Genomic DNA, 21,387 nt, shown 5'->3' on the forward strand with positions numbered 1-21,387 from the left:
CTGTGGTGTGGTTGAGAGGTATATCTTCTCTTCTGTCTCACAATTTAGATTCCTAAGGGGTGTAACGTGGTCTGAGAATCCTTCAGGATGCGGAGAGAAAATTGGTCTTCTTCATAAAGAGTTTGGCCCTTCAAACTGGAAGTCTGTAGCTCTTTGGGCAATCTAGAGAGGCGTAGCCCAAAAAACAAAAACAACACAACCTGCCTCAGTACCACTGTCATGGAGACTGGGCGGGCAGCTGTAACAGCTACATCCAGTGCTGTCTCTGGGACCAGTCTGGCTATTAACTGACCATCTCTAAGAATGGTCTGAATCTGTTCTTTTTGTGTTTCCAGTAATGTTCCAGAAACACATTGGGTTTCCCATAATTAATAAAATTGTATTTGGCCATGTCAGTTTGGTAATTTATGACTCTAAACAGTAATGTTGTCAATGAATAGGCCATCTTGCTAAGCCTGATCGTATGGAGTTGACTTGGCATCATATTGCTTGCTTCGTGCATTAACCACATCCACTATGATGGAGTTGGGTTGCGGATGTTGAAAACAAAGTCTGCCTCTTTGGGTAGAGATGTAGGGTTTTTGTTTTTTTAAAACACTCTGTTGCTGGATGGTGTGATGGAGGCTGGTGTCTGCCAGATGACTTTGGCAGGATCTAGAATCGCCTCATTAATTGGGAGGACAATTCTAGATGAGAAGTTGGTGTGCATCAATGTCAGAGCCAGCAATAGTTCTGTCCCATGTTCATATCCCACCTTTCTACTCTGCTTGACACTTCCCAGCCCCAGGTACCTGTCGCAGCACCAACCCCTCCTTGCTCAGAGAAGCCGCTCTCCCGGGGGAGCCCAGCTGGACAAAAGGCACTGCTGCAGGGCTAGTCTATACCACACTATATCCACACAGCTGCGCCGCTGTAGCACACCCGATGAAGACGTGCCATGCTGACAGGAGAGCGCTCTCATGTCAGCATAATTACTCCACCTCAATGGTGTGGACACTGCTTTACGTGGATGTAACTTGCATCGCTCAGGGGGTGGCTTTTTCACTTAAGTGGTAGTGTAGACAAGTGCTAGGTCTGGGCATATGGCTTCCAAAGCCCCTCCCGTATCTGCTCCGCAGGGCAGTGACACGACAGAGCTAGGAATAAGATCTGGGTTCTCCCGCATGGCAGGACACAGCAGTATGTGCCCTGAGTAAGCACAATCCTGCACCCACTGTCCATGCAGATTTCCACAGGATTTCAACTGGGTGTACAACGGGGATACAGGGTTAGGCTATTATGCATATTACTACACAGGTAGGCCTGGACGATAAGGCTAAACACACGGTCACCTTACTGGCTTCTAACGGCATGTGTGTGGTTCACGTGGGTTGTGGTATCACCACAACCCCTGGGATGCGCCTGGCACCTTGGCAGTGGTTTTGCTGCATTGTATTTGTATATCTGAATTCACAGGGTATTCACACAATTGTGGAACAAGAGTCAGTTCCCTTTACACATGAGACCAGCCATCTTGGGTACTACTGTGTAGTAACTGAGGCCTGGAAAAGGCAGCTTGTTTTTACTTGTCTTCGCCAGACCTTAGACAGTCAGTTAAAGGTACAATTGACCTTAGTTAGCTTGAGGTACAATTAACTCGAGGTACTTTAACACACTGAGCATTTGTAGTTTGGCAGAGCCATTTTCCTGGGACAAATGACAGTCGTTTGTAGCCTAGAACAAATGAGCCTTTCAAAAGGGGTGCCTTCACTAGGATAAAAGGTGTATTCTTAACTCAGGTGTGGGCTACACTTATAGGTTCTGCCAGTTTAACTCACCAACTTAGTTAAACTGGCAAAGCCCTCTTGCTGTGGGCACAGCTATATTGGTATAAAAGTGCTTCTACTGGTATAGCTTATGCCAGTTCTGAGCAGTGGCGTGGCTAGGAGTGAACGTTTGGGTGGGCCCCGACTTTTGGGTGGACGGGCAATGGCAGATGGTGCTAGCTTAGCTTCTTCCCCGACGCCACGACTATGCCTCTGGTTCAGAGAACGAACACAAGCTACTTCAGCATAAACACTTTGATCCCAGTATGACTGCCTCTACACACGGGTGTTTACTGGTCTCGCTATGTCAACAAAGCCACACCCCTCATTGACACAGCAGTGCGGGTAAAGCTTTTAAATCTACACTAGGCCTAACATGAAGTAAAATCTTGGGCTCTCTCTTCACTGCATAGTTAACCTGGATGACTGGCCCCCCAAGCCTGAGCAGCTGGATTAGCCTAGTCTGGGTGTGAGCATCCCCACAGCAAAGCCTTTCCCACGTTCATGAGTCCTCGCTGTTTCTGCATTCACCCGTGTGTGTGACGGGGGGCACAGCCCCTGGCTCTCGGTGCGGTGACACACTAGAATGCCCATGTGACGGGGGTCACAGCCCCTGGCTCTCTGTCCTGCCCTGTCAATTGTGGGAGCACTTGTCTATCCTTCGGAGGACACTGTAGGAAGGCAGCAAAGGACTATAAGCACTTGGGGGATTTAAACTGCATGCTCACGGCAAAGTGGAAGAATTCTAGCCTGAGTTAAACTGGAGCCCAGGTTCTAGCCTGTACCCTTAAGGGGTCACCTAGCCCAGGGTCCAAACCCAGCTCAGAGGCTTTTGTGTGTGGCTGATAGGGATTTGGGCTAACACCCAGGTAAGAGCCCAGGTTAACTGTGCAGTGAAGACAGACTAAAAGTTAGCTTATTCAAGTTAAGAACACACCATTTCTCCTACTGAAGACCAGGCCAATATGTTCACAATCTTGAGTTAACTGGCAATTAACTCAAGGTAAAAAAACCACCAGTGCAGACCAGGCCTGTGATATCAGCATACAATTGACTTCAAATCCTTTGCATAATGCTCGTATTGGTCAAAGTGGTGCACTTCATGGCAGTGATATCAGTGCCAGGAAACAGAAAAGTCAGAGTTATGATTATGGAATTCTTCACCAGCTGGCTGCTTGTTGCGGGGGAAGAGGGGGATCATGTCTGCTTAAATGCAGGGCCCTGTCTGTGTATTGGGCACCAAGCTGGATCTAAAATCTGCGGTAAGGGCCAGGGTCCAGTGCAGGCCAGAAATACTGGAGCAGCTTCAGGTATATTCGAAAAAGGAGGATTCCTTGAATTAAACACAAACACAGATAACACCAGCCACGAGAATATCCCTGATTTATATTGATTTGAAAGTCAGTCTGTTGCAGCTTCTAGATTTCCAACAAGCCCTGGAATTTTGTTCTGAAAACACAGACCTGGCCACAGAAGTTGTGGAGGGAGGCTGGAAGGTTTGGGAACTGGGATTAGGGCACCCAGGAAGCAGTGGAGAGACTTTGCCCCAGGGAGGAGACTTCCCTGTTTTAAGGAGGGGACAGAGGTCCCTTGTTCCCCAGCCCAGAAGCTTTTCACCAGGAACCACACTGCCCCCAAATTCCCCACTGGAGTTTCACCAGACTAAAGTGGCAAACCAGGCCCTTAATCTTAATATGTTTTATTTCCACTAGGGGAAGCATTGCACATGCTGCAAGGTTTTTGCAGCTAGAAGCTTATTTTTAGTTCCCATCAGCCTCTTCTGAGAACAGAGACCTCAGAAGGAGAGTCACCCTAGCCGTTTTCAAAGCTCCAAAGGGAAAGCTTAGAAGATTTATTCTAATTGTGTCACTAAAAATTATGTGTCTTATACAGGATACGTAATCAGTTATGAAGCTGTTATCTGAGAATCCGATAATGTATTTCAGGACTGAGAGGATGCAGACACATAGGAAAGCAAAGTTATTACATAGAAAGTTCCGGTTTTTTTCCAGTGTATGGTACTTACCTGGTCCCAATTATCACAGTACCTGAGCACCTCTCCCCTCCATCAGGTAAGGAAGTGCTACTGGTCCAACTTTTTATAGACCGCGAGGCCAGAAGGGACCACTGTGATCATCTATTCTGACCTCCTGTATAACACAGGCCAGAGAACTTTCCCTAAATAATTCCCGTTTTACAGATGGGGAGCCTAAGTGTTACACACACAGAGCCTAAGTGGTCTGCCCAAAGTCACACAGAGAGTCTGTGTCAGAGCAAGGAATTTACCTAGATAGCTCAAGTCCAAGGCTTGCCCTAGCCACTGGGCCATCCTTTCTCCCTATAAATCCCTTCTTCCTCATGAATGTTAAGGACTGCTGCATCCTTAATCCTACTCTACCACCAGGAGTCAGATGCTCCCAGTCTGGAAATATTACAGTGGCCTCTCCCACAGACACACCATTCATTGCTATGGAGATAGTGTCACAGTGGCACACAGATTTTAAAGGTATTTAAGCTCCTAGTGGTATTTTTGAAAGCACCTAAATGCCTAAAAAGCCAGGTGGATAATGAGATTTAAATATATATATCAATATATCTCGATTTTTTTATTGAAATTATACTTTTTCTTTTAAAAAAATGATCTGTTCAAACAAATCTGAAATCATGAAAATTTCTGTTAAGGCCTAAACTTTACTATAATCTATTTAAATCATTTTCATTACTTAAAAAAAAATAGTCAAGCAATACCTGTTTGCTGCCAAGTTTTAAAGAAAGTCAAACTATGGAACTGGTGCAAGTCTCTGGCCAAGCAGAGTTTGCTGACGTGCTAGACAGCAGCAGCCTCTTCTGCCGGTGCAGAGACAATATTTTCTTTCAGTTTATTCAATTAGTTCAGTTAAATGACTAGCTCATTCAAAGTGAAAAAACCAGTTAGGAGCGGAAAAAGCAGGAAAGTTTGTTGACCAATCTATGAATAAAACTGAAGCATGAGAGACTGAGATCTGCTAGTTCTAATATCTTGAAGGACATAGAATCATAGAATATCAGGGTTGGAAGGGACCCCAGAAGGTCATCTAGTCCAACCCCCTGCTCAAAGCAGGACCAATTCCCAGTTAAATCATCCCAGCCAGGGCTTTGTCAAGCCTGACCTTAAAAACCTCTAAGGAAGGAGATTCTACCACCTCCCTAGGTAACGCATTCCAGTGTTTCACCACCCTCTTAGTGAAAAAGTTTTTCCTAATATCCAATCTAAACCTCCCCCACTGCAACTTGAGACCATTACTCCTCGTTCTGTCATCTGCTACCATTGAGAACAGTCTAGAGCCATCCTCTTTGGAACCCCCTTTCAGGTAGTTGAAAGCAGCTATCAAATCCCCTCTCATTCTTCTCTTCTGCAGGCTAAACAATCCCAGCTCCCTCAGCCTCTCCTCATAACTCATGTGTTCCAGTCCCCTAATCATTTTTGTTGCCCTTCGCTGGACTCTCTCCAATTTATCCACATCCTTCTTGAAGTGTGGGGCCCAAAACTGGACACACTACTCCAGATGAGGCCTCACCAATGTCGAATAGAGGGGAACGATCACGTCCCTCGATCTGCTCGCTATGCCCCTACTTATACATCCCAAAATGCCATTGGCCTTCTTGGCAACAAGGGCACACTGCTGACTCATATCCAGCTTCTCGTCCACTGTCACCCCTAGGTCCTTTTCCGCAGAACTGCTGCCTAGCCATTCGGTCCCTAGTCTGTAGCTGTGCATTGGGTTCTTCCGTCCTAAGTGAAGGACCCTGCACTTATCCTTATTGAACCTCATCAGATTCCTTTTGGCCCAATCTTCCAATTGGTCTAGGTCCTTCTGTATCCTATCCCTCCCCTCCAGCGTATCTACCACTCCTCCCAGTTTAGTATCATCCGCAAATTTGCTGAGAGTGCAATCCACACCATCCTCCAGATCATTTATGAAGATATTGAATAAAACCGGCCCCAGGACCGACCCTTGGGGCACTCCACTTGATACCGGCTGCCAACTAGACATGGAGCCATTGATCACTACCCGTTGAGCCCGACAATCTAGGCAGCTTTCTACACACCTTATAGTGCATTCATCCAGCCCATACTTCCTTAACTTGCTGACAAGAATACTATGGGAGACCGTGTCAAAAGCATGGTGACCAGAAACAATCAGTTCAACGCACTAGCTTCAGATCACACTTCCTTTGTTTATTAAATCAGTTTTAAAAACAAAATATGTTTTGATCAGCTTAATTTTTTTCCCTCATGAATCTAGTACATTTAAGGTAGTTTTATTTAGCTAATAGAAAACAATTTTAAAATGCAGATTTTGTGCATTTAACTGAATTCCACTTTCCATCCAAATGCAGCCTGACATAGATCACAAGTAAACGAATGATTATCATCTAGTAAAGAAGAAACGTGTCCATATTTTCTAACATGATAAAAAGAAGTAAAAATTAAGAATCTGAGTAAATGTAAGCAAAGCTATATAATTGCTTAAATAACTATGTATAGCGATGGTATATTCCCCAGGTTAGCAAAAAAGTACCAAAATATACCTCAGCATCTCTTTAGGAATACAACTAAAAAGTACAAATACAAAATAAAATTAAAATTGATTATTTAAAATCAAAGCTTCCTGCTTGCTGATTTAAATCGCTGATTTAAAAAATCAACCTACCCTTCACAGACACTTTTGAAAATCCCACTAGGCACCCGAATACTTTTAAAAATCTGGGCCTATATTTTCTAAATACTGGATTTCTGTTTTCTTGGTTCCTTTTAGTTCTCATAAAAGATGGTGGCCTGACAGAACAGCAAACTTCTATTTATCCAAGTAAACAGGCAACACTATAAGTTCCTATATATTGCCCTGCCAACACGCCCCACTCCTACTCTAGAGAGCAGAACCCTGTCTCTATGTACATTCAGTTATTATTAGAGGTGGAGCATGAGCAAAGTTACATAAGGGTTTCCATTCTGTTGCTTACAATTTGTCAAGCTTTTCTGTTCTGGCTGAATATAGGGAGGGTTGTTCTTCATCTGGGAATGATGTTGTTCCCCTTAAATTTTAGTCAAAACAGATCAGTAGTTTCCAGAACAAAGAACATGGGGAAAAAAATACACCTTTTCAATTATCAAGAAAAGAAAGTGTAACTTTTCTCTAACAGCTCTAGCACATCCACGGTACATAGTAAGAACTAGACATTTGGGGTAGAGATAATCCTGTGGTTACAGCTGGGCCTGCCTTTTGGTGGTATGACCTGTTAAAGTATTTTTAAAATGTGCTTGGAACACGCGTACTGGATTTGGTAATGCCGTTTTAATGGTTTGCCAACATGCATGCATAACACAGAAAATACCACAGGCCAGATAAGTAAATAGATTAGATAGGGAGGTACAGATTTGACTGACAGAAACTGAACTAAGACATCTCATTTCACAGAGGTCACTAAAGAGCCACCAGTTAACAACAAACTTCGGTTACTACCAGCCAGGCCTGGATAGGAAAGGACAACTCTGAAATGAAAGGTTCTGTCAAGTATTGCCTGAACCAAGCAGTTCTACTCTACAAAACTGCTTTGGATATTAATATAATGCATGCTTTGGGCTCAGCCAGAGCATCCTCCACTTCCTTCCAAGTCAATGGAAGGTGCAGGTGCTAAATACCTCTCAGTGGATGCTTTGAGGATCAGGGCCCTGTTAAGGAACTGTTTCAGTTGGATATTATAAATAACCCAAATGTACTATAGCCAGAAACAAAACTGGTTTTAGACTGTTTTCATGCATTGAACTAGTGTATATTTTTCCCAGTGAAAATTAAGTTTTTAAGACCTCCAAAGTGGTCACAGCGGCTTCTTGTTTGTAGACTCAGTCAGCATCCAGAGTCCACCCCAGGAACGGTCTGGAGGAAGGAAGGGATTAGCCAGAGTTCAAAGGGACACCAGCTTAACAGTAATTAAGAATTAAAACAGTTAGCGTTCCTGTGGTTTTTCAACTTTACAAACATCAGAAGATCCTTATTCTTTCCTAGCCTTAGAGCGATTACCCAGCCCTCGAGCCAACGCTATACTTAGCTAGACACGTTCTCTAGTGAAAAACACTGATTCATAGTTGTAAAACACAACTTTCTTCAACAGTGTCACTGTTTTGGGTTATGTTAGCATTCTCTCACATTCAGCAAAAGTCATCCCGAGTGTAACTTCACTGGAGCTATGCCAGAAATGACTTTGGCTCCATGTTTCCATTTAGCATATGTGCACACATGCATGCACTTGGACGCCAATTTATTTTCCTAAGCAAGAAACAATGCAGAAAGATGTAATCCGTTAATAAGCACCATAGCCGTACAGTCTTCACAGTGGCCCAGAGGACAGTGTGACAGCACATTCCTGAAATTGGAAGGATTAAAAATGGTGGGTCTATAGAGGGATGGTTAAAAAAAGGGAGCTTCTGATTATGAAAAAATTAATACACCAACTATGTACCCAGCAAAATAGACAGGACAGATATAGATTTGGTTACCTTTTACGTTATACTCAGAAAAACTACTGTAAAAAAACCAGCACCTCTATCCATTTTTTTTTTTTTGAAAAGTACCATTTGATAGACATGCCTGGTCTGTTAAATACGTGTATAGAGAGATTTCACTCAATTTAATAAAATCACCAGAAATGACATATTGTTGGTGTTGTAATGATGCTCACACTTTATACGGTACCACCCTGTTAAACAGAAAGATCTGATGACTATATTCCTGTATAATGTCTCTTTAGACAAAACCTCTCTGTTGTAATAATTATTTTGTTTCTGATACTTACATGGCAAGGATCTGTAAACTTGTTTAAACTTCCTAAATAAATAAATAAATAGTTTAAAAAATTAAGGGTCTAAGTGTTCTACCTAAAGCAAAGCTCCCATTAAGTATAATGAGAATTTTCCCTATGTTACTTATTAAAATGCACACACTTACTTTCTAAGAATTCCATCTTCGCCTCTTCGGTGTTGATGCAGACCGCATTGATGCCCTCTGTGGAAGCTGTACTTCGCTTCACATGGTTTGTGGCCAGTGAGTGGAGAACGCTGGTCTTCCCCGCTCCGTCCAGGCCCAATACTAATATCTGTTTGCTTTGGAGCTTACCCTGTGAAATAAGAATGAACATGTTCACTAGTGCAGCAGGAAGAGGGTGAGTAGGCTGGTCAGCATACAGGTCTGCAGAGAATCACACTATGAAGTTTTATAGGACTAGCATACAAGGAAGCAAGAGAACTGATCTGTCTGTGTGTGGCTAAGAGAAAAAAACTCAAATATTAGTCAAATTCTAGCAAGATGAATGCAGTAGGGGCCTATGCCTGCACTGGGAATAGAAAGGCTTAGAAATGTATCAAATTAGAGCCTGATCCTGCAAATAGCTAGGAATACGCTTTCTTTATACACTGAATAACCCCACTGCCTTCAATGGGACTACTCAAAGTGTGTGAAGTTAGTTCGTTGCAGGGACCATCATCAGTTTGTTTGGAACGACTTTCGTTGTCCAATATCACAGCCATTCTGTAAAAGAGAAGCCTCCCCACCTGCAATGTGAGTGGGACACACTGGAGCTCCTGCAGTTTTCCCAGCCCCCATTAACAGAACACTGCCATGTCTTTTGGGAAAAAAACATCTTAGTCTCCTTTATTTATAGGCACCCTTTTAGAAGCCTGAAAATAAGTGTTTCTCTACAAATACCAACACGTTCTCCTTGGCAAACGCCTGTTTCTTCTGAGCTTTGAATGCATCTGGATTAATATATTTGCACCTGATTAACGACCTTCAATGCACACCTCATATCATCAAGCCAAGACTTTGTCGCCTGTGGCCTAGCATTATCAGTTAGCCCACCACAGCTATTGGAATATCGTTTGTCACTTCATCTCTGCAGCAAGAAGCAGAAAGAACAAAGGTACATTATGTTCTTGCAGAATCTGATTTATTTGACTTGGCAGTTAGTTTGTTTTTACTAGCTATTCAGAATTGGACAGGGCTTTCGCTAGCTACTCCCCCCCCCCTTTTTTTTTTTTTTTTTAAAAGAGGGACATCAGCATTTTTCTTCCACTGTAATGCAAGTGACAGCCTCACAAACTGTTTACGTGATGTGAAACCCTGCTGTGTGTTATGAATAACTCCCAAGGGGGTCACCACCAGTGATGGGATGGGGCGGGGGGACATATGATCCTGATCCTTACTCTAGATGGCAAGGATGGCATGCGTGGACAAGAGCGCTATGCACTGCTTAGGGCTATTGCTACAGGGTTATTTTTAGAAGGGGAGGCCATACCCATCCCCCCTTCTGCTCTCCCGCTGGCGCGTTTCCTCAGCTGGTCCTCAGACTAGGACCCCCAAATAAACCAATGCCTCTCCCAGCAGCTCCCGTGAGGCTCGGCAAGAGCCAAGACCAGTGCCCAGGATTCTGGGGGCCTGTCGCGCCGCATGTCATGCAGCCCCACATGGCTCATTTCTCACTGATGAGAAAACACATCGGACCCGCCCAGCACATGGTGAGAGCAGGCAGAGCCCGTCCCCCCCATCCAGGCATGTGGGGACAGCCAGGCGGACGGGGGAAGGCCTGGGGCTTTGGTTGGGAGGTTAGGACAGGATGACGGAGGCTACCCAGGATGGTTTGATCTCCATCAGCCTCCTGGTTCCAGCCCCCAGCTGTTCCCCATGACCCCTCTCACCTCCCGCTCTGGCAGGGCACCGGGCACCCAGCCACCTCCCTCCAGCTGCGCCATGCGGCCTGTTCCCAGCTGGGGCCAGGGGATAGAGGGCCCAACCAGAGAGGCAGTTTGGTCACCCGCCATTCCTCGGCAGCGCAGCCCTTTGCTGGCCCGGAGGAGCAGCTGCAGGAGGCTCCGTGCCACCCCACCACACGGGGCCTGTCGAGCAGGGGCGAGGGGCCACTGGGTGCGTGAGCGTCACCTGGGATGAGCAACACCGGGTGGCGCTGGATGTGGGAATCACACCATCCCAGAGGTGTAGGCACACTGTTGTGTATTACGGCTAGCAGTGCAAAGCCCAGCGTGCCATGCACCCCGCCATACTCATTCTCCGGTGCTGCAGCAGCTGGCTAGCTTCATTCTGAAATGAGGGGTCTCTATGCGGGCATTAAAGATCCCATGGTGATTTTGTTCAAAGCAGGGGATTGAGGCACTGTCCTTAGCCACAACAGCACCTCCCTGCACTGCTGTGCAGCATGCTGCCTGCACAACAGTGTGTTGCAGACCTCCCCTGCACAAGTGGGTCCTATTTATATAGTTTCTTAAGGGCGTTGGACTCTGTCTAGTGTAATTTGTTTTTTGCAGATTGGGCTACAATCTAGCATTGAGCCTATGAAATCTGTTTTGGTGCCAGCTTTCTGAGCTCTCTGTGCCACTCACACAGCTTTTAGCTCTAAAATCACCCTTGTATTGCAAGACTTCTCTTTACCACCTGAATTTCTGTCACTAGATTCTCCATCACTATTTAAACCAATGATCGCTAGCACAGTTTTGTTGCTAATGTAGGTGTTTTGCACCCACAGTTGGCTTTTGGATACCCACAGAACTCTGTGTATATCTCATACCAAATAGCACAGAAAGAATGCAAAATTCGTACCAGCTATCCCAAAGCACAAGAGCATAACAATGACACTTAGACCCAGATTCTCAAAGGTATTGGACACCTAACTCCCATTGCTTTCGCACTTATCTGGACCTTAGCTCTTTTCATTCACAGATCTCAACGCGTTTTACAAAGGAAGGGACATATCCTTATCCCTGTTCTGTACAGACAAGAGAAATGAATGATTCATTTTTGGTAACGCAGTTGGTCTGACAAAGCTGAGTCTAGAAGCCAGGTCTCCTGACTCTCAGTTCACTGCCCTCCCCACTAAGGGTGACCAGATGTTCCAATACTATCGGGACCTCTGGATATTTGGGGCTTTGTTTTATACAGGACCCTATTACCACCCCCACCCCGATTTTTCACACTTGCTACCTGGTCAGTCTATGCCCACTAGACCATGCTGCTTCCCTACCTTTTAAATAGTAGAATACTTAATAACATTGATGAAAACATTGAAAATATAGGACTGTATCAGCTCTAATGGAGACAGCCACAGCTTCTATTTATTTCAATGGGAGTTGAGCCCACTTATCCAGCCCAATGAGGCTCATAGCCTTCCGAGTGTTATATGCATGGGAGTAAATAACTGACCCTGACATTACCCTGGTCTTTGCTCCCAACAGCACATCAGCCTTGAGTTCATTGCTGCCAGCAGAGGCACCGATTGCCTGGATGACTGGTTACTGCAGTAAGTCCTCAACACCTGATTTGTCTATTTAATTGCTACATGGCACAGAAAGTCATTTTAGGAAATCTGCACTTAAAAGGATCTTGACCTGATAAAAATGCAAGGGAGTTGGGAGCTGGAAAGATCAGCCTGGTATTTTGCTCCTGTCATAGAAACAAAGGATTGGGAGGGACCTCAAAAGGGTGTCTAGTTCCTCTCCCAAACTCTGAGGCAGGAGTGAGTATTCCTGGACAGGTTTCAGAGTAGCAGCCATGTTAGACTGTATCCGCAAAAAGAAAAGGAGTACTTGTGGCACCTTAGAGACTAACAAATTTATTTGAGCATAAGCTTTCGTGAGCTACAGTTCACTTCATTGGATGCATTCAGTGGAAAATACAGTGGGGAGATTTATATACACAGAGAACATGAAACAATGGGTGTTACCATACACACTGTAGGTGTTTGTCCAACAGCGTCCAGTGCAGGGATCCCACAGCCTCCCTCCTGTTCCAGTGCTCAACCATCCTTAGAGTGAGAACGTTTTTCCTAGTGTCTAACCTAACCTCGCGACAAACTAAGCTGAGTACTTCTTGTCTTACCCTCAGCGAACACGGAGAACAATTCAAGCCATGTAAACTGCCGTCTAGATTCCCAGTGTGACAGGGGCTTTACAAATGCGTGTAGCAGATGATAACCTCTGCAAGCCAGTAGCACTAGCCATCCATATCATGCAGAAAAAGCATACTCAGGCCACCGAAATAAAGAACCGCACACTATTTGCATATGAACCATCCCCCAGCCAGCAGCTGAAGTCATCAGCTATCCTGCAGATTTGTGTGTATATTTTGCTGCCATGATCCACAACATAGAAGAAAGTGGTAAGAGTTTGATCTCACAGCTGCTCACTACACAGCAGCGCGTTTACTACCCAGCACTCAATATTTGCAGGATTAGGGCCTACGCAGGTATAGGCTGTGGTTCACTAATTTAGAAAAGTTAATTGCTTGTGATATAGAGATATACTGTATATTAGCCACTTAATTGCTCTCCAGACTCGTACTAAAATTGATGGTGACTCAGTTACATGGCCCCGTCCCTAAGGGCCACATTTTTAAAGGTATTTAGATGCCTGAAGATGCAAATGGGCACCTAAATACCTTTAAAAATCTGACCCTAAGGGCATGCTAAAATTCAGCCCTGAAGAAACTTAGAAGAAGAAGAAACTTCTTCTGACATGACCTGCCAGGAATGGGACATGGGGGATGGGAATTGGGGCTGCATCCTCTTTCTTGCTTCTTAATGATGGGGGAAGGAAGCTTTGAGGGTGTTGTCAAACATAAATTGTTTTTCCTTTGCCTGAGAGAGAGCAGGATTGTCAAGCCTGGTCTTGCCTGGTTTTGTAGGAGAACTCACTTGAGGTCTCAGCCTGAAGGGGTTGGGTGTGTAAGACTTCAGCAAGTTTCTGGGTCGTGGTTAAAAGGTAGGTCAGGTCCCATCTGTGCTACAGACTGGACCTGGTGATGTAACTAAGTGCCCTGTTGTGGCTGAAGTCATAGCGCAGACAGGCTCAGGGGTTTGACTGTCAAGTAAAACAAGGGATTGATAATCTAGATACACAGCAGGAGGCACCAGCTCACAACAGCATGTACGACAGATTAAATAGACCAGAAATGCTGCTCAGAGTTTGCAGTAACTAGGAGATGACTTTTCAGAGCTGATGTGGCGTTCTCTAGTTAAAACCAGAGAACCTCAAGCAGTCAGTCATTCAAGCCAGGTTATCCACAGGGCTCAGCTCCCCTTTAGGCACCTACACACAATGGTTGGATTTTCAAAAGGGCCTGGACCCCAGCAGCTCTCAGAGAGCAATGGTGGACCCTGCCCCTCCAGCCCCTTTGAGAACAAGAGGGGCTGCTGAGCTCTTTGGAAAAGGTGACTATTTATTTAAGTGCCTAAGTGGGAGCTGTTGGGGGCTGAACTCTTAAAATCCAGCTCTGGCTTTTTTTATTCCTTGTCTCCACTGTCTGTTACATGAGCAGGTGCCATTTGGGGGTTCCCAGCTCCATCGCAGGCTCCACAATCGCCACTAGGTAACAGACGTGGCAGAGTTCACTGCTGATGAACAGAGCTCAGAACTAAACTACAATAAGCAGATGCCAAGTTGTAGGCTTAGTGAGGCTAAATATCAGCTCAATCTCTCGCTCTCCTCTCTTTTAACGGGTACCTCATTCATAATCGCTGTCGTTTCTAAGGAAGGAGCAGCCTGCAGCCAGCATTTCACCAGAGCATTAGCATTCGTAACGGGTTACCGACTCAATTCAGGGGAGGCCTGACAATGGGGGGAACAAGCGGAATCACAGCTTGTTCGGCTCAGGTCAGACATGAGCATCTGGACTTGTACACCCCCGTTATACTGTGAGAACAAAAGTTGATACAGCAGCTGGATAAGTTCATGGAGGGTAGGTCCATCAGTGACTATTAAGCAGGATAGTGAGGGACGCAATCCCATGCTCTGAGTGTCCCTAGCCTGTTTTTGCTGGAAGCTGGGAATAGGCAACAGAGGATGGATCATTCAATCATTGCCCTCTTCTGTTCATTTCCTATGGGGCACCTGGCATTGGCCGTTGTAAGATGACGGAGTACTGGGCTAGATAGACCATTAGTCTGACCCAGTCTGGCCGTTTTTATGTTCAGCTATTGCATTTGCAGGTGGCTGACTGGGATAGGATGTGATGTAGAGGAGGCAGAAGAAACCTGAACTGAAGCACTAGCTTGGTGTGGGTTATTTCTGTAAAGCAGCCTCTGACCCAGTTCTACCTAACACTGGCCAAACCAAACCACTTCAACAACTAGTTAAGCTCTGCTCTTTGGGGTAGTAAGAGGAGATCACAGAACTCTGCCTGCTTGTAAATGGGTGATATTGCTGAAGACAGCAATACAAAACATTTCATGCCTTTACTTCAGTGACCATTACTGCTCTTGGAAGTGATGAGTCAGCAATCGCAAGAGCTCGGCGCTATCCCAGCTCTCCCACAGCCGGTCTGTCTGAACTAGGAGGTGGGTTTTAGGCAGCGTATGTTAACTCACCCGTCTTTCCTCTCGCCGAGATGCAAGTTAACTAACACCTTCCACCTCCATCGAGCAGGTCCAGGTTGATCCCTGGGGGTAGCCATGCATCTCAGAGGCACCATCACAATCCTGAGCCCCTCCTAAATGTGCTCCCAACCAAGCCAAGCTGTGTGGTGACACGCATACATTCACAAGAGACCACTGGTTGAGCTCACAGGAGCCATCTGGCTGGGAATCATGGCCGGATTATGGCCCAGAACTGCACAGTAGAACAATTACTACTGTACGAGCTGCATGCATTAACCCACAGTGCCACCTATACGCCAGCCTCTACACAATCATCAGAGCTGCAGCCTCTCCTCTGCCTTCATTCACTAACCCTTCCCTTCCCAGAATGGCTACTGGCCTTGTTCTTGAGGCATTAGCCAAGGTGTTTCTGTGTGCACCCAGCCGAGGCCCCTATGCAGGCAAGTCTCCCATTGGCTTCAGTGCGAGTTCTGCCCAAGACCTAAACAAGGATGGGCCTTGTGGGGTTTCTGTGGCCAGACTGCCTGCAGCTTTCAAAGGTGTGTGAACCAGCGTTCCACCATATATCCAAGTAGGCAAGGACTGAAGAAACTCTGGACAGGAGGGTTCTGCTTTATTACACAGCAGTATCCAGAAAACAAGAAATAGCAATTGCCACTTGATTAGTCACTGTGCATCTGTCCAGAGATCTTAATGTGGATGGAGCCTGGGGCTGCTAGAATGAGGAGGGAAGGATGCACCCTGGCAATGGCACCGAGGTAGCACAGCCCCTTAGACGGGACTATGATGGCCAGGCAGGCAAGGGCGATGCAAACACGGCCTTGCAGGAGCAGAAAGAAGGCACGGCAGCATCGATTAGACACCGAGGTGAGAAAAGCCACTTGTGCACACAGAGGTTAAGCCGCAGAGCTGTGGGGTTCTTTGTTCAATCAAACCTCGTGTGAATGGTAGTTTCAATCTTATAGTGTATTCAGGGGACACCCCAAAGCACGTGTGAGATCTGGAATGGACACAGGTGCTGAAATCTACAGCCCTCAAAGCTCTGCCAGCTACCTCTAGAATAGGGGTCTCAAACATGCAGCCGGCAGGGTTATTTGCTGCAGCCCGCCAAGCTCCCCGCCCCCCCGGAGTTATTTCCTGTGGCCACCAAGTTCCCCTCACCCGCCGCCCTCCCTCCTCCCCAGTGCACCGCGTCTCCGCTCCTCTGCCTACCTCCAGGCACTTCCTGCCACCAAACAGCTGTTTGACAGCACTTAGCGCTTTTCAGGAGGGAGGAGCAGGGAGCTGCGGGCTCACGGGAGGAGGCGGAGAAGGGGTGGGGATCTGAGGAAGGGGTTGGAATAGGGGCCTGGAATGGGTGGGAAGATGCAAGGCAGGGGCTCATGGAAGGGGTGGAGTGCGGGTGGGGCTGGGGGCAGGGTGGGGGACTTTTGTATCTTTATATGAAAAGGTGTCAGTGATGCGGCCCTCGGGCCAACGTACTAGTCCTCATGTGGCCCTCGTGGTGATTTGAGTTTGAGATCCCTGCTCTGGAAGCTGTTGGGATGATTAATTACAGAAATAGAATTATTTATAGAAAAATGATCCACACTCCTCTTACTGCTGGCTCATGATAGCTGGATGACAGCTTGCAGAAAAGCAGTGCAGAACAAGGGTTAGTGCATGCAAGAGAGAAGACGGGGGCCAGTCAGCCAGTCACACTAGGTCTACACCTACAATAAGACTTCAAGCAGGTGGGAACAAGAGCCTGAGATTAACCTGTCAGATTCAAACCATGCTAATCCTTAACCTCTGAAGAATGCTCTCCTGCTCTCTGTGAAAGTCAGCCCTGCCTCTTCCTAGACAGGCAAAGCTGGGTTACCCTGGAAGAAATAAGTAGATACAGGATGGAGACAGCATATTGCTTATGGGTGAGATTTTCAAAAGCAGCCAGGGGAGTCAGGCACACACCAGTCCCCAGTGGTCAATAGGAACTATATGCCTAAATCACATAGGCCTCTCTGACACTCCCAGTCTGCATTTCTGTGTGAAGAGTTTGCTCCTGTACCAGAAATCAAGAGAGCAGCAGAAGTGTCTATGGTTTAACAGGTTTCAAAGTACCAGCTGTGTTAAGTCTGTATTCACAAAAAGAAAAGGAGGACTTGTGGCACCTTAGAGACTAACAAATTTATTAGAGCATAAGCTGTCCTGAGCTACAGCATCTGAGGAAGTGAGCTGTAGCTCAGAAAGCTTATGCTCTAATAAATTTGTTAGTCTCTAAGGTGCCACAAGTCCTCCTTTTCTTTTTATGGTTTAACAGGAGCATAAGAGTGAACTTGCAGCCACCTTGGCACGGAAGGATTTGCATTTGATTAGTTCTGAAGCTGTGAACGGTGGGTCTTACATAGATAAAGCCCCTGTGGCTTAGTTACTAAAATAAACGTTTAATCTGTTGCCCGTCCATTACAGCAGGGCAGCTCCTCAATCCAGTACAAAGGGGACACACGAGCTGTCCCAGCGAGAGCCAAGCGAAGACTGTCCCGACGCGGAGCGAGCCCGCTGAAGTCACCAGCGGCAGCACGCCCTTTGCTGCGCCTGGCCCCAGGCCGCCCCTGGGCCGGGCAGGGCGAGCCAGCCCCCGCGGGAGAGGCGCTCCAGGCACCTCCTATTCTGAGCCGTCCTGCCACTCGGCACTAACAAGATTTCCCCCAAGGCCGCTCGGGCTTATCCTGCCTCGGCCTCGATAGCCCGGGGGCAGGCAGATCTCCTGGCCTGGCTGGCTCCGCTCGCCTGTGCCCGGGATTGCAGGGAGGCCTGGCCACACTCCCCCGCTCCGCGCGGCCCAGGAACGAGCTCTTGCCCCACACGCCCCGGCCGGTACCCCGGGGGCCGGGAAGAAGGGCAGGTCCCGCGGCTCCGGCCGGTGACCTCCGAGCGGGACCCCTACGTCCGTACGGCCCTGCCCGGCCACGGAGCAGCCGCCCGAGGGGGCGCCCGGGCCCCCGCAGAGCTCGCAGCCCGGCGGAACCCCGCGCCCGGCTCCCTGCCCCGTACCTGCTCCCCGGCCGCCGCGCAGGCTCCGCCCGCCCGCGGCTCCAGCGGCGGCTCCGGCGGCAGCGCTCGGCCCCCGGGGTCCCGGGCCAGGTAGCGCCAGGCGGCGTAGGCCCCGCCCGCGCCGAGCGCCAGGACCGCGCCCGCCAGCCCTGCCCGCCGCAGGCTGCTGCCCATCGCGGCTCTGCCCCGGGCAGGGCGGGACTCCCCGCCAGACGCCTGGGCGTAGCGCCGGGCTGCGCGTTCCCCGGCCGGAGCCGAGCGGGAAGGGGCTGTACCTCCGCCGGGCCCGCCCCGCGCCCGCCTTCGCCCCACCTCCCCCGCCGGCTGCTCGCTCCGTCCGGCCCCGGGTCCCCGCCAGCGTCCCCACCTCCTCCCCCGCCCGCAGCGCGCCCTTCGCCTTCCTCCTCTCGCCACCCGGCCGCCGACCCCGAGCGGCCAGCTGCGAGCCGGAACCGCTGCGGGGTGCTGCAGCAATCCCGCTGTGAAGGGCTGTCGTGTATTTTACAAGGGGGCCCCGGGGGTGTTTTCTTCATTCTCACTCCCTGTCACACCCAAGGGCAATGCCCAAAGCAGCTTTCAGTCAGGTCCACGTTCCCCGAGCAAACCCCGTCCCCAGCCCCAGCCGCTGCTTAAAACTTGACTCTGTTTCCCCGGGCGTGAACTGTGCTCTAGTGACACCATGGACAGGGGCGCCGGAACAATGGGGATCCTGGGGGTGCTGAGAGCCCTTGAACCAAATTATAAACCCTGTGTGTGATCGAAAGGACTTCAAACCAGGGGTGCTACCGCACCCCCCCCCCCGCACCCCTAGTTCCAGCGCCTGTGACCAGGGCCAGATTAAGGCAGGGGCTTTAAGGGCTGCAGCCCAGGGCCCCAGCTCAAGGGGGGCCCCGCAAAAATAAATCACAGGCAGCAACCTCCAAGTCCAGGCCACTAAAAGCACAGTGGGGCACTCAGGCTGCCTGCCTGCCATAGCCCCACGCGGCCCCCAGAAGCAGCTGGGCGCTAGCATGTCTCTGTGGCCCCTAGGGGGACAGGGGGAGGCAGCTCCATGAGCTCCCCCTCGCCCCCAACACCATCCCCACAGCTGGGAATCAGTTAATGGGAGCTACGGGGGCAGCACTTGCAGGCACAGAGATACACCATCCCCCTCCCTCCAGGGGCCGCGGAGATGTGCTAGCAGCCGGCTGCTTCTGGGAGCCGCATGGGGCTATGGCAGGAAGCCTTCCTGGGAGTCGATGTGGTAAGCGCCTCCCAGCTAGAGCCTGCAACTCGCACCCCCTCCTGCACCCCAACCCGCACCCCAACCCCCTGCCCCAGATCAGAATCCTCCTCTGCACCCAAACTCCCTCCCAGACACTGCACCCCCTCTTGCACCCCAATCCCCTGCCCCAGCCCTCTCCTGCACCAAACTCCCTCCCAAGAAAAAGACAGGGGCCTCACAAAATCTAATCGCGCTGGGCCCACAGGAGAGTTAATACGGCCCTGCTTATGACCATGGACAGCAATGTAGCTTGGCAGACAGAATCAAACATGGCTAATGCTTTAATAAGAACACTGTGGGCCTGATTTGCAACAGTCAGTACGCAGCTGCTCTCCTGTAGGCACTTAAATGAATTGGCCAAATTGTCTGGTGCCTACAAGGGAGTAGTGGAGGGAGGGGCAGGGCCTGGATTTTCAAATTCCACAATTAAAAAAAAATCGTTTGAGAAGGAATGAAACCATATTCAAAATTTCTCCCCCCCCCCCCCAAAATGTATTTTGGGTCAATTGAAACATTTTGTTACAATTTCACCCTTTTAAACTTTTTAAAAATACTTTTATGCATAAACAATTTTCTTTCAAAAAGTCATTTCAAAACAAAAGTGTTCCATTTTTAAAATGTCAAATAGGATGTTTTAACATTAAAACACTTTATTTTTTCCCCTTAAATGAAATTTCATCAAAATAGACACCGTTTTTCCAAATAATTTCAACTGACAAAAATGGCATTTTTCAGTCAAACTATTATCACCAACAAAAATCTGACCACCTCTGCATACATAAAAAAGGGGAAATGACTGCCTAGGAAGGAGTACTGTGGCAAGGGATCTGGGGATCATAGTGGATCACAAGCTAAATATGAGTCAACAGTACAACACGGTTGCAAATAAAGCAAACATCATTCTGGGATGTGTTAGCAGGAGTGTTGTCAGCAAGACATGAGATGTAATTCTTCCACTCTGCTCCATGCTGATGAGGCCTCAACTGGAGTATTTTGTCCACTGGGCACCACATGTCAGGAAAGATATGGACAAATTGGAGGATGTCAAGAGAAGACCAAAAATGATTAAAGGTCTAGAGCAGTGGTTCTCAACCAGGGGGACATGTACCCCAGGGGGTACGCAGAGGTCTTCCAGGGGTACATCAACTCATCTAGATATTTGCCTAGTTTTAGAATAGGCTACGTATAAGGCACCCCTAGCGAAGTCAGTACAAACTAAAATTTCAAACAGACAATGACTTGTTTATACTACTCTACATACTGTTGGGGACACTGGGCATGGCCACTAGGTAACTCGAGGGGATGGAAGACCACGAGTGTCGATGAAGCCCCCTCACACTAGGCCCAAGTGACCTTGGCCTCCCCCGCCTGGAGGCACTCGCAGCAGTTATGCTGAGGATCTGCAACAATATGTTGCAAAGTTAGACTGCCTGAAACTAAACAAGGCCAAACAGGGCAGATATGGCAGAACAATGCTGAACAAAGCAGCTTTATATCTATAGTTTAATAGATGGTACAGAGAACAAGGGAACTAGCTGGTAACTGGATTGGCTGGCTATATGGATACTTAGGGCAGCTTGCTATTGGATAAGTACGCTGAAGAAAGGATGTATAAAAGCCTGTGTAACTTCCTGCTTGGTGTGCAGGATTTGAGATTCTATTCTCCCTGTACCTTCTTTGAAACTTCAAATAAACTTTTCCGCTTCTCCATCCCGTTGTGATTATTGGGTGACGCACACTGGGCAACGAACCCCTGCTGTTGCTTGCCTCTGGCACTGGGTGCCGGCAACAGCTTTTGGCATCCCTGGGTGGGCTACGAGGCCACTGTTGAGCCTTGCCCGGACCCCTCCTGGAGGTCGAGGATTGCGG

At 48.1% G+C, this 21,387-nt stretch overlaps 1 protein-coding gene across 1 annotated transcript in view; it reads right to left on the reverse strand.

The window, feature by feature from the left end:
- ARL9 (ARF like GTPase 9) overlaps positions 1 to 18,524 on the reverse strand; it is a 30,716-nt gene extending 12,192 nt beyond the window's left edge. The window contains exons 1-2 of the mRNA XM_073340187.1: positions 18,255 to 18,524; positions 8,792 to 8,960 (exon numbers count right to left, since the gene is read on the reverse strand). Of these exons, the coding sequence (XP_073196288.1) occupies positions 8,792 to 8,960; positions 18,255 to 18,428 (343 nt within the window). The 5' untranslated portion in view covers positions 18,429 to 18,524. The remainder of the gene's footprint in view (positions 1 to 8,791; positions 8,961 to 18,254) is intronic.
- Positions 18,525 to 21,387: the final 2,863 nt, after the last annotated feature.

This window comes from Lepidochelys kempii, chromosome 4, assembly GCF_965140265.1.
Source record: "Lepidochelys kempii isolate rLepKem1 chromosome 4, rLepKem1.hap2, whole genome shotgun sequence".
Taxonomy (NCBI): domain Eukaryota; kingdom Metazoa; phylum Chordata; order Testudines; family Cheloniidae; genus Lepidochelys; species Lepidochelys kempii.